This window comes from Cariama cristata, unplaced genomic scaffold (assembly GCF_000690535.1).
Source record: "Cariama cristata isolate BGI_N322 unplaced genomic scaffold, ASM69053v1 scaffold23661, whole genome shotgun sequence".
Lineage (NCBI taxonomy): Eukaryota > Metazoa > Chordata > Aves > Cariamiformes > Cariamidae > Cariama > Cariama cristata.
Genome location: NW_009597862.1, coordinates 121 through 12,697, shown reverse-complemented (window position 1 = coordinate 12,697; position 12,577 = coordinate 121). Strand labels below are relative to the sequence as shown.

Genomic DNA, 12,577 nt, shown 5'->3' with positions numbered 1-12,577 from the left:
TAGGTAGCCTGTCTGATCCTTCTCCTTTGACTGTTACCAAGCAAGAGCTAATGCAAAGCAGCACAGATAGATTATGAAATGCCTAGTGTATGGAGGGAATGAGTGTTTATTTAAAAAAAAAAAAAAAGCAAAACTAATCCATTGGGAAGTGGGGTCACAGTGGAAGTTCTGTGCTTTAGTACAAAAAAAAAAAAAACCAAACCCAATTTTGAAGGACAGTTGGTTCACTAAACTCTTGCATCTTCAGAACTGAACGGCAGTGGCTTTAAATTTTTGTACAAGTTGGCTTTGTCTTGTAACTGGTTACTTTGTGAAGGTTTAAACTTAGCAGTTTATTATATCTTCTGCAGCTATTCATATCCTTTCTCCCTAAATCTGTGGAAAAAATTGAGGCTACTTGTATCCAATATAGCAAATAAAGGAATCTATTAAGCAGAGAAGAAAATACTTTTTTAATATGAAAAGGAATCTTGTTTCATGTGCACTGTATTGCATAAGCTTTTAAATTTAATTGTGGCAGTCTTCAAAAACATGAGCCTTAAATGCTGAAAGAAAAACATCATGATTTCTTGTTTTTAAAGGCTTCTTTTTGAGACTACAAAGTATTAACTTAATCCACCAGAATCATTCTGGAGACCAAGTTAAAAGGCTGGCACAGGCACTTGCAACTTCCATTAAAATCAGAGGAAATCGTATCTGCTTATATACGGGTGGCATTCAGCCTGCTGTCTCTTGTTGGGCAGTATCAGGAGATGAATTTGTGAACTGTGTGGAATATAGCTGCTCCTTTTTGGAGTATCATCATCATTGTTAGAGATAGTGACGCCTTAAGCTTAGCTGCAGTTTCTGCTTCCTGAAATGGAGGAAAAGCTGATAAAAGAATCTTTTACTACCCATCAAGTATGGATAAGATAATAGTAAAAGTGACTTGTGGCCTCAATTGAGCCTTAATTTTTTCTTTTTGCTTAAATACAGGTTTGTAAGCGAATGGATTTGGTTTGCCAGCGAATGTTAAATCAGGGATTTCTGAAAGTGGAAAGATACCACAACTTGTGTCAAAAACAAGTTAAAGCTCAACTTCCAAGGTATGTACCAGTTAAAACTGTAGTTAAACTTAAATGTGCTAGATTATTTTCAGCAGAATATTGAAAAGTAATTTCTTGCTGGCTAATTCCACTTATATATGTTGAAAATTTGAGTCACATTTGGTTTTATTTCATTTTCCAAAAGCACGTTGAACCTAAGATCTAATTACGGAATAATGGTGTGGATGAATGTAAGCTGTCGTATACTACAAACTGGAATATTGGAACATGTCTCTGGTATTTTAAACAGAGAAAAGAAGAGTGGGTCCTGTATTACTCAGCTCTTCTGGCAAATCAGGGAAGGACTCTTAGGAATGAATGAATGCCATTCCTTTTTAACACTGACTGCCTTTACTGGTGATTTATTTACAACTCTGCTTAAAAAAAAACAAAAAAAGCAAGGCTTTTCAGTGCCAAATACTAAATGGGAAAGGGAGCGGGGTTTGACATGTGAGCATTACTGGGAGCTAGTTTCTCACTAAAGCAATGTCTTTTCTCCTCTTTCCAGTGCTGCTGCATCCTATCAGATTTCCCAGTCAGAGTGAAGAAACTAAATGCTCCTTAGTGTAGAGATCCTTTGTCAAAAGAGCTTCTATCTCAACCTGAACTTTGTTGTGTAGTGTTCGTAGTGTAGTAGGCACTAATAATATATTAAATTTATGTCAATTGCATTGAAGTACTAACTGTAGGAATATGGGGGGATAAAAATATTCACACTGACTCAGTGTCTACTGCTAGTTAGTACTGAAAGCTTGTTTTTAAATAGTCCTAAATTACATACAGACTTTATGGATCATGTTAGATGTAGTAATTATTTAGAGAACAAATTTTGTCTGGGAAAGTGTAGTATGCTATTACTAGCTGGTTCTCAGTCTGTATCGGTTCTTTTCCATAAAGACAAAACTAGTGGTTACATTTTCAAACCTCAGAGGGTTTTAAGGGTGAAATTAACTGAAACGATTTTACAGTTTCATTTTGTTGACTTGTTATTAAATCAGTGTCACTTAATGGTCTGTCTTCTAGACGGGAGTCAGAAAGAAGAAACCATTCATTAGCTCGTCATGCAGATATCCTTGCTGCTGTAGAAACAAGACTCTCTCTGTTAAATATGACTTTCATGAAGTATGTGGATTCCAATCTCTGTTGCTTCATACCTGGAAAGGTAAAGCGTAGACTATATTATGTGAATGTATATGTGTTTAAAAAATATGATTGTGTAACTTAACCTGGGACAGCTGGGACAAATTATATAATGTGTATATATATACTGAAACTGTGTTTCAGATACCTGCAAACAAACACACAAGCCACTACTCTGCTATAACAGGCAGTCTGAAATGAATGAACTAGACTATATCTAAATATTAATTATTTTAAACTTGATTTCCATTTTCCCTTAGATTCTTTCTTCATTCTGACATTTGACTTGCAGCATGTACATTCTATACAACCTTTTACAAGAAACAAGTCATATGTAGGGTTTAATTCTGAATTTTAATTGTACAAAACAGTTGGAGGCCAGGTCCTCAGAAGATGTAGTAATTTAGACTACATATAACACTAAGCACTCAAGTCAATCAGGAAGATTTTAGGCACCTTTCTTAAAGGTTTGAGTAGTTCAGATTAATTGAATGAAGATATTTAGTGTGTGGAAGCAGTATTCAATAATACAGTGGATGGGGTATTTTCATACAGTAGGTGGAATTAGTTTTAAATGTAGATAAAGTGTATTAAATATTAATACTACCCCAACATAAAATATAAATTATGCAAGTGAGGTGTACATCAGAGGTACCACTGTTTTATAAGCTGTGAAAACGGAAGTGCATAGGGGAACTGACAAAATCATGATCTGAGGAAGACTGGTACAGCTCAGAGTTGAAACAAGATCTGTGAACATTAGCCTAATGCTCTATTTGTTGATCTTTCCATGTAACACTTGGATACGTTGGTATTAATTTTTCATGGGCAGATAACTGAATAGCACTGGGATGAATGGAAAAGTTAGCTGTTAGATTCAGGTGAAGCATGGCAGGCATTTCTACATTCAGTATGATAGGATAGGCTGTAAGCATGAAATGTATTTTTATCTTGAAAAGGTAACTTGATTTCTGTACATTCTTGTTGACGATGTTTAATTTTAAATTAAATCATTATAGTTTAATAGATTTATGCTTATTTGACTTTTTATTATATTTCAATATATAATATGTATTTAAAAAACTGTAATGTAACATCAAGTCAAATAAACTTAAGTCCTTGATACTCAGGTACTAAATGGAATGTTAAAAGAAATGTTGCCTTACTTTTTTGAAGAGTAGATGGAAAGGCCATACTCAGTCTAGACCTGGGGTGTGCAGGAGTTGGGCAAGTGAGCTTGCCAGCCATTTTCCTTGTGGGCACTGAGTCATAAGGACCTCGTTTGTATTCCCATATGACAGCTAAAAAGGTTTCTTTTTTTTAATTACTTAGTGTATGAGCTTGCTAGCGCTGCTGCTCTCAGCACAGTTGCCAGTTCACCAGAAAGTCCTGTTTTGGTCAAGCATATGCAAGGTTTAGTGTTCACTTACAGGAAACCACAGGTCTGTGGTTTCCCCCCACCACCTGCCCTGCTCCCCTCAGGAAATTTCATCTGAATGAAGCTGCCACAGAACTGTCAGGAAGTGAATTTGTGTTAGAATATGTGGCTCCTGCTTTGAGGTTCAGCATACTGTGTGAGGGTTCCTGGTGATAGCAGAGTGCTGCTGCGAGATTTTATATTGAGGATGGCAGGAGAATGCTTTGAGGATGTTGTTGCTAACAGGATGTGATATGGGTAAAATTAGAGAAGTCTTTTGTAAGCTTGTTGCATGATGAGACACTTTAGTCTTCTCTGGCTCTTGCAATGTTTTAGCTAAGCTTCCTTTATTAAAACACAAGATGCAACTGTATTCACTTACCTATGATTCTAAGTCCTTAAGATCTGTGTTCTTCAGGAGTCTCTTCAACCGTTCTTAATCCTTTGCAAAATACCTGTGTCAGTAGTTTCGGTACTGAGACCAGTACTGCTATCTTGACCTGCCACAGACTATAATTCATGGATTAGCAAGACACCTTTCATCTCTCTGTATCCCTCCTAACCAAAGGGCTTGTTTGTCAAACCTGTTAAGAGGGTGCTTATGTTCTCTGTCAGTAGTGGACCGATGTTTTATAAATTAATGTATTTTAGACTTAATCTGAATTTGCAATATTTTGAGTGTATGCAAGTGGACTCAAGTAAATATTTACAGCTCCTCAGACTGACATAATAATTCTTGCTACTCCATTCATGTGTTTCATAACTGGCTGGGGGAGTGACTGCTCTGCATTGTGGCTTAGAGTATCTTGCTTCAGGTTCTCCAAAAAGATTATGCTTTGCTGAGCATAGATTATATAACTTAGAAGTCACGTATGGATGTAGTAAAACAAAATTCCACACAATAAGCATCATTTCATGAGTTTGAAGAGAATTGTGATAGATCAAATGAATAGCTTCTCTGATATATCACAAACAGCACTTCATTTCAAAAAGCTGATTTAGAACTAAATCACACAGTGGCATGCAATAGTTTCATGGTAAAAGCCCCTGAATATGCCAGCACTTCTAAAATGATCTGAAATAATCTTGCCTTTATCAGAAAATCCTAATTCTTCTTAAATGTTTTAGGTAATAGATGAAATTTATCGTGTGCTAAGGTATGTAAACTCTACAAGAGCTCCTCAGAGAGCTCATGAAGTTCTTCAAGAACTAAGGGACATTTCCTCCATGGCTATGGAATATTTTGATGAGAAGATTGTTCCAATACTGAAAAGAAAGATGCCTGGGTCAGATGTATCGGGACGTCTGATAGGAACTGCCCCAGGTATTAACTCCAACGTATAGTTAAGTTTTATTTAGTTTTTCTGTAAGCATTCACAGCACTGTATCTTTTTTAAAGCTCTCCTCCGCTTAAATGTGAGCTTTATTACATAAATATCGATGATACTTGTTTCTTAAGAATGCTAACTGAAATTCATTTGCTTTGAAATTTAAGGAGCCTTTGTACTACCAAAAGAACAGTCACTTGAATGTATGTTAGAATTATGCATAGTGTGTATTCATTAAACAAATGCTTTTGTGCCACCAATGAATGAGACTTTATCATTGCACTTGGTTGAAATTTGGCACATGAGATGACAACTCGATGCCTTTTATTTTTAGCACAATCAGCAAACAAATTAGCCTAAGCTGTGCATAGAGAGATAGAACATACTTACATGTGCTTTTGTACTTTCCTGGGGCACTAATATATACACTAACAAGCAAAGTACTTATAGGTAATAGTGAAAAGATAATTAAAGTAACAGTCTATAAATAAACAATGAAACCGGTCCTTTGGATACTCTGTCAGACTTTGCAGAACTTTTGTGAACCAAAGTCTAAGATAATTGTCTCACATAATGGCCAAAAGCAAAAGGTTAGTAAAACTGTAATGTTTTCCCTGTGCTGAACATCTTCATGCTTCTTAGGAACTGTGAAACTAACTCTCTGAAAGGATAATTTAATAAAAATAATTTTTTTAAAGAATTATTTTTATCTTAAGCAAAAATGATAGGCCTGACTGTAGGAGCTGCTTGTTGTTTCTGGTATATCCTGTCCATCCTTTTAGCCATAAGTGTGTATACTACCTCTTAATTATATTCTGTTAATTATACCTCAATTCCATTGAGTCTCTCAGTTGAGGAAGTATTGCCCAAAACCATAGTTGATGTCAATTGACTTTTGAAGGCCAAGGCTTTATGTGGCAGAAAAATGCCTATCTTGTGTTGAGAGAGGAGCGTAACCTGGCTAATAGCAACCTTTAGTGTCATGCTGCTGTAGCTGTGCTGGCATCTTAAAGGAATAAAAAAAGAGGAGGATAATGAGTGTTCTAGGCTATTCCAGACTGTTCTGTCTGTGTAGAGCTTAAAAGTTGCATCTTACTTGCACAGCATTGCTAGAAGAGTAAAATGATAAGAAAAGTGATAGATATCATTTATGATAGAAAAAGTGAAAGAAATTATACAGTAGCTGTTAGTCTCCTTGATTTGCAGGAACTTTATTAAAATCAACATTCCCAAGCTCAGATTCCAGTATGGCTTTAGTACTTAGGAAGAGTGATTCTAAAGAAGCATGGAAAGTAAATTCCTTTCTTCTCAAAAGTAAGTTAAACTGAAATACCTTGTTAAGCCCCAAACGACAAAATTTTAGAACTTTAGTTGTCTACAATTAAGACAGCAGAATTTTACTGCTCTGTTGAAATACATTTATTTAATATAACTATTCTGTAATAAGTAATTTATAGATGGGGGTTTTTGACTTAACATCTGTGACACTAAGACTAGATGACAACGTAATATCTCTATTTCTGATACAGCAAAAGGAGGGGGGCTTATATACAGAAAATGAATGATGAGCTATTTTCCAGATTACTGAAAATCTAAGTATTTTAAATTAAACTAGTTGTGTTCTGAGATATCATATGCTCCTGTTAGACATTTAAATGACTGTAAATCTGTTTACATAACTTGCAATTAGTATTGAGATTCATGTTTGGGGAGTAGGGATAAGCAAAATATGAAAACTGGGACAAAATTTTTACCTTTGTCTTAAAAGTTGTAGAGGATTAATCACAGTTTTCTCTGAAGTTCCAGGGCCTTCTGCAGCACTGACGACAATGCAGCTGTTCTCCAAGCAGAACCCTACAAGACAGGAAGTCACCAAACTCCAGCAGCAAGTAAAAGCAAATGGCACGGGCTTGACAGCGCTAAAGCGGGAAATCTCGGAGCTTCGCATCAAAGTGCAAGAGCAACAGAAACAACTCCAAGATCAAGATCAGAAACTGCTTGAGCAAACCCAAATCATAGGTGAACAGAATGCCCGATTGGCTGAGCTCGAACGCAAGCTGCGAGAGGTGATGGAGAGTACAGTAGGAAATTCTTCAGGTTCTGGCTCAAATGAACAGTCTCCTAGAAAACGGAGGAAGGCGGTTGAATCCACAGACTGTCCTAGGAAATCTAAACGCCTTCGAAACAGAAAATAACTTGGGAGTAAATGACACCTTCGGGAGGATACAGTGCTTTAGTAGCCCAAGCAGGTCTGCTTGTTTGGATACTGTGACTAGCTTTGTGGTGTCACTTAGGCTGCTGGCTCTTCAAAACACCACTTAGACTTGAACAGTAATTTTCTTTCATTGAGACTTTTCCCCTGCTTTCTGTATGGGTGGGCCTAATGCACAGAATCTTTAAGATTTGCAATAGTTACATACTAACCAGACCTGCTCTGTTATGTTTTGAAGGGTTAATCTTTTTTTTTTTTCTGTGCATATGTGTTTAAAGTAAACTTATTTGTGTTTATGCATATGTTCACATAAAATCTTAAATAAATTCAGTCTTAACTGACTAAAAAGTTAAGTGTAAAAACAGATGTCCTGTTCACTTGAAGGAAAGACCCACTTTTAAAATCTTGTTTTAGAGAACTTGACCTTTTCTGTTACAAGTGACCTTGTCTGGAATGTCTGAAAAGTAGTTAATACTTTTTGGGGATCTCTGTAATGAGTAAAACTGACTTCTTAACTACAGTATTGGCTATATATTTTTGTAAGCTTACAAGGAAGGGCCTTGTATCCAGTCTTCACATGCACACACCCTGGTTCTAGGTCTTGGGAACCATATTCTACATTTGCATGGACAGATGCATGTACAGCTTAGTCAGCCTGCTAAAAGCACTTGCTTGAAATTGTTCTCAACTCTGGGAGAGAGCAGAGACTTATAAAGCAATTTCTTTGTTCCTCAGCCATAACTTAGTATCTGCTTTCAGCACAACTGCTTTCTTACAGTGAGGTGGTCTTAATGAAGCTGCCTGTGGGAGAGTTTGAACCCGGGCTGCCTGCCGCTTTCACTGCCTGTAAATTGCAGGTGTTGTTAGCCAAAGCTGGAGAATTGAGAAGCTACCTATGCGTCACTTGAGTCATGGGCCAACATCTAATAAGTATCAGACAAATTGTCCCTACAATAACCAAGCTCAGGGGGACATCATTTGAATGAAATGCTGTATTACGGAAAAACTTAAACAATTTTGTGTGTATGTCTTGGGGGTGGGGTGGAAATTTCTCTGTAACACTGATGACAATATTCTAAGTTTTCCTTATCCTAAAAGGTAAATCACTTCAGAAAAAGCTTTAATTTCTTTTGCACTTCTGTTTTGAGCTTGTAACTGGAAAAGCATGTCTTGCACTGTTCATTCTCTCTGGTCACTTTAACAACCTCAGAGTTGTGTACAGTGATTTTTTTTTTTCGCCCATCTGTATATTTTTGGAACCTTATCCAAATACCATTGTCCTTGTTTTTGTTTTAATGTACTAAACTATGTAGCTTTATCATTTGACTTATGTTTTCTTTTTTTAATCAGCTGTTGGTTTGGGTTTAGGTGGTACTGAATTCAACTTGCTATGGCACTGAAAATGCAAATGCTGCATTTGTAGCTGTTCAAAATTTTGATATTGTTACCATGAGTTAAAGTGCAAGTTTCTCTTACATTTTGTATGGCTGTCAGCATAACATAGTGGTTATGTTTAAATTGCCAAACAAATCAGAAATTGTCTGGTCAAATGTTATATAATCGTGAGAAAACTGAAATTTTTCCTGAAACTTCAGCCACAGTTTCTCCTTCTAAACCGTATATTACCTCATATCAGAAGTAACATTGCAAATACCTAATTTTTGGCAGACGTTCAACTTTCAAATAAACTTGTTGGGTAGTTTGAGTCCATCTGAAAAAAGGTATGTTTCAGAAGAAAAGCATCAAGGAAATGATAAAAGGTTATGTGGGGGAAAGGTTAAACTGTTAAAGGACGATTTGCTACTGCTGGTCTTCCACAGCTCAGAATTTTTTTACTGTTAAAGATGTCTTTAAGATAGATATCTGCTGTTCAGTTTCAAAATACTGGCATATATTTTATCTTTTAAAAAATAGCAATTTTGAATCAAAGAATCAGCATGATAGCTATAATTGTGTATCATTTGATACAAAGTCATTTAATGGTCATTCATGATGACAAATTCATGTAATGGTCTAATTACCAGTTATTTGTGGTTAAATATGTCTAAACAAGTACGAAGCTGTGAAAAGGTTTATTCATACGTCTCTTAATATCTTTCACATCAGTTTATTCATTTCTAGAAGATGCAAACAATTACCCCCCTCTTCACAATATACAAGTAATTTCAGGTTATTCAAGAGTACCATTTATTTGTATGTTGGTGAAGCTCTAGCTGTGCGTAAACTGAGCTGGAAAGAACAACAACAGCCTATTGTTACAGGAAACGTTCTCTGTGAATGGTGCCAACTTGGAACCTTCAACTCAAGGAAGTGTCACGTGCTGCCACTTTGCAGGTACATCCTGATCCTCTGCGTGCTACCAAGTAAAGGAAAATTGAAGGAGGCCCGTGAAACGTAAGGGGTAGAAGGGATGGTTACAAGCGAGCTCTGAGAAATGCCACAACCGAAGTACACCACTATTTCGTTTTCACTTCCCAGGGAGGGAGGCAGACATCAGTTATCAGATGGCCCTTGGGCTGGAATATACACCAGTGGTATAGATAGGATGCAGAAAACGGAATGAAATAACAGTTTAGAGAAAACAGCTGGAACATTAATTTCTGACACTATATTATCCCTTATTAAATCAAAAAAGATGCATTTTGCAATACATGAGTAAGCTGATAAATAGCCTGAAGTAAAACTAAATCACTTTTGACTATAAATTTCTGTGCAAGTTTACATGAGCTGGTATATCAGCCTTGAAAAGTACAGTGTTAGTCGTGATCAGCAATTGTATAATCTGTTCAAGGGAGAACCAAAAACTAGGGAGACTGAGATGTAGTTTACAAAGTTAAATGAAAAATTGTTTTATTTGCAGCCAGTGTTCAGTTTTTGTACTTGTAGCACGGGCTGAAACTGAACAGCTCAGGGCTGACAGAAAGCAATAGGTGTCTTTTATAGCTAGTTTCTTAAAATAGCTTAAAACTACTGAGGCTAACTTTCTTTCTTTTTGAGCTTTTTTCCTAAAAACAGCAGCTTGCTTTGTAAACTGCTTTTTGTGTCATGGGGATTTTTTACAAATTTGTGTATCTAGTGAACATGGTGAAAATGGTATCGAAAGATACTGCAATGGTACTTTTTTGAGGGAAAAGCTGTTTGCAACCAGGTCTTGCTCCCCAAATTGAACAACTTGCATGTAAATACAGTACGCAAGCACCTTCTAAACAAGGGCTAATGGATGTAATAGTTGGAAGCTCTGAAGGAAGAAAGACTACCTGCTTAACAAGATAAATTTCTCAGATTAAAGAACAGATAGAAACAAATGGTAACTTCTTCAATTCCTAATACTCGCTCAGCACAGTAATTTAATCGCAAAAGTTCATTAATGTTACGAGGATGCCTTCACGTAATTTCTTAACGTAAAAGGTAAGACCGTATTGAACAGAAACTTAGTTGCTCTTACTGAGATGTGCTAACAGTTAATTGTGGGAAGCACTAAGATTGTCTAAGGAATTGTCAACATCAGGAGCTTCTTGAAAATGGGATGACATAGGGTGTAGTTAAATGCGTCTTCAGACAGGAGATAACTGATTTCTTGGTGTTCCTGGTGGTTTTAAGAAGGTAACTGGCAAATTACAGTGATAGATTGTTATTCCATTCATAAGTAAATTCAATTTGGAGTATTTTGTAGCAACGTGTCTGCTAGTTGTGAACTATTCTGATACTCTCCAGTTGCATTCCTGTGCTGCTTTGCACCACACCTGGACCAGCTCACTTGTGTGTGTGCTCTCTGCTCTTGCAGTTGTGCTTACTTGATCTCACCTTCCTGGCTGGATGGGGATGTGCTGTCAGCTTTGGTGTATGTGTAACTGAACATTCAGGGATTTTTGTTCTAGCTGTGTGCATGCTGAAGATGCATGATGTACTGGACCTCTTTGTCTTTGGAAGGGAAAACCTCAGATACAAAAACTGTTAAGTGTGCTGAAGACCTAATTAAGCTGGATTTGTTATAAGGACTGCTTAAACCAGAAAGTGATTAAATAGGAAAACCACTCTGCCTTCCAGGACACTTGGGCAATTAAATTTTATACAACTTTCCTATTTAATGTTTTTCTGAGTTGCTTAAGCCTTGTTTGGCTGCTATGGAATGTTTAGTTTATAAATCTGGGATCTTCTATTTAATTATCCTACTGAAACTTGTGACCATTTACAAACCTATATACATTTGCAATGCTGTGTGCATCTGCTTCTGTGTGCTGAGCTCTTGATACCCTGCCTCCTCCAATGCTCTTGTCGACAGCTGCAACCTTTCTTATCAGCAGACACGTTCATTCTTTTGGCAGGAGCCTTCCCACGGATAAGAAGGTTTTTAGCACAATGATGGACAGCAGTGCTAATATTTGAACAACAACAAGAAGGGAACATTTTCAGAAACATTACGTACAGTGTTCAGAGTGCGGTTGAGTGGAACACTTGTGATCTTGGCAATTTTGCAGTCAGCTCCTGCACCGGTAACTCAAAATCACTTCCTGGTTTATTGTGAAGCGGTCACTGAGCAAGAAGTAAAACTGAACATCCCTTGCAAGGACAAAATGCCTTGATGAAATCTAAACATCTGTTTTACCTCTTATGCTGCACCAGTCCTCACAAAGTCTACAAAATTCAGATCATGTGACTAAGGAGGGAAAAGCTGTGAATAAACTTTTCTATCTCTCCTCTACTTGCTCCCTTTTCCCCTTCTAATTCACATCCTAATACACACAGATTAAAACCGCATGTAAATAGAAATATTCACAAAGCTGTTATGTTTTATAGAACCTGTGCTTTGTCCATTACTTTAGATTGTAAACACTTTCAAGTAGGGATTGTATTTCCCCTGCATTTGCACAGTGGCACATGGGGCTTTTAGCAGCCAGTACATACTAGCCTTTTTTATTCATTATTACTAATAAATTTTAAGCGATGCATCATAAATGGTGAGATACTCACACTGCGTTAATAGCTAAGGTATAATTTACTTTGTGGTAACTTCCTCTGTTGTTTTTTATCACTATTATTGATTTAGATTATTTTGAGTGGATTTACAGACAACTAAAATTCCAAGCAACTAGTCATCCAACTTCTACACAAAGTAATCTTTGTAACTGAACTGCCCACAGTCACTCTTACATGAGAAACAGATGCAGGGACAGAGTAAATGGAGTTCAGTTCTTACAGAGGAGTTTGTCAAAGAAGTTCTTAAAATATCTTACCACAGAAAGTGAAGAAAATGGAGACCTTGGCACAGGCGTTTTGAGTTGTACTTAAATATCCTTAGGCAGCTTATAGAAATTTAGATTTTTGGACAAATGATAGCTAGTCCTTACAACCACACATCTTTTACCTTTGGAAAAGAAAGTGTGTTTTAAAGAGC

The 12,577-nt window shown here is 36.7% G+C and overlaps 1 protein-coding gene across 1 annotated transcript; it reads left to right on the top strand.

Annotated features, from left to right (window-relative positions):
* Window positions 1–975: 975 nt before the first annotated feature.
* FBXO28 (F-box protein 28) lies at window positions 976–7,388 on the top strand (the record flags this gene model as incomplete). Its single annotated transcript, XM_009709080.1, has 4 exons — window positions 976–1,085; window positions 2,109–2,247; window positions 4,771–4,966; window positions 6,771–7,388. Coding segments are annotated over 4 exons (840 nt in total), but the record flags the coding sequence as incomplete, so codon positions are not given.
* Between the last annotated feature and the right edge of the window lie 5,189 nt (window positions 7,389–12,577).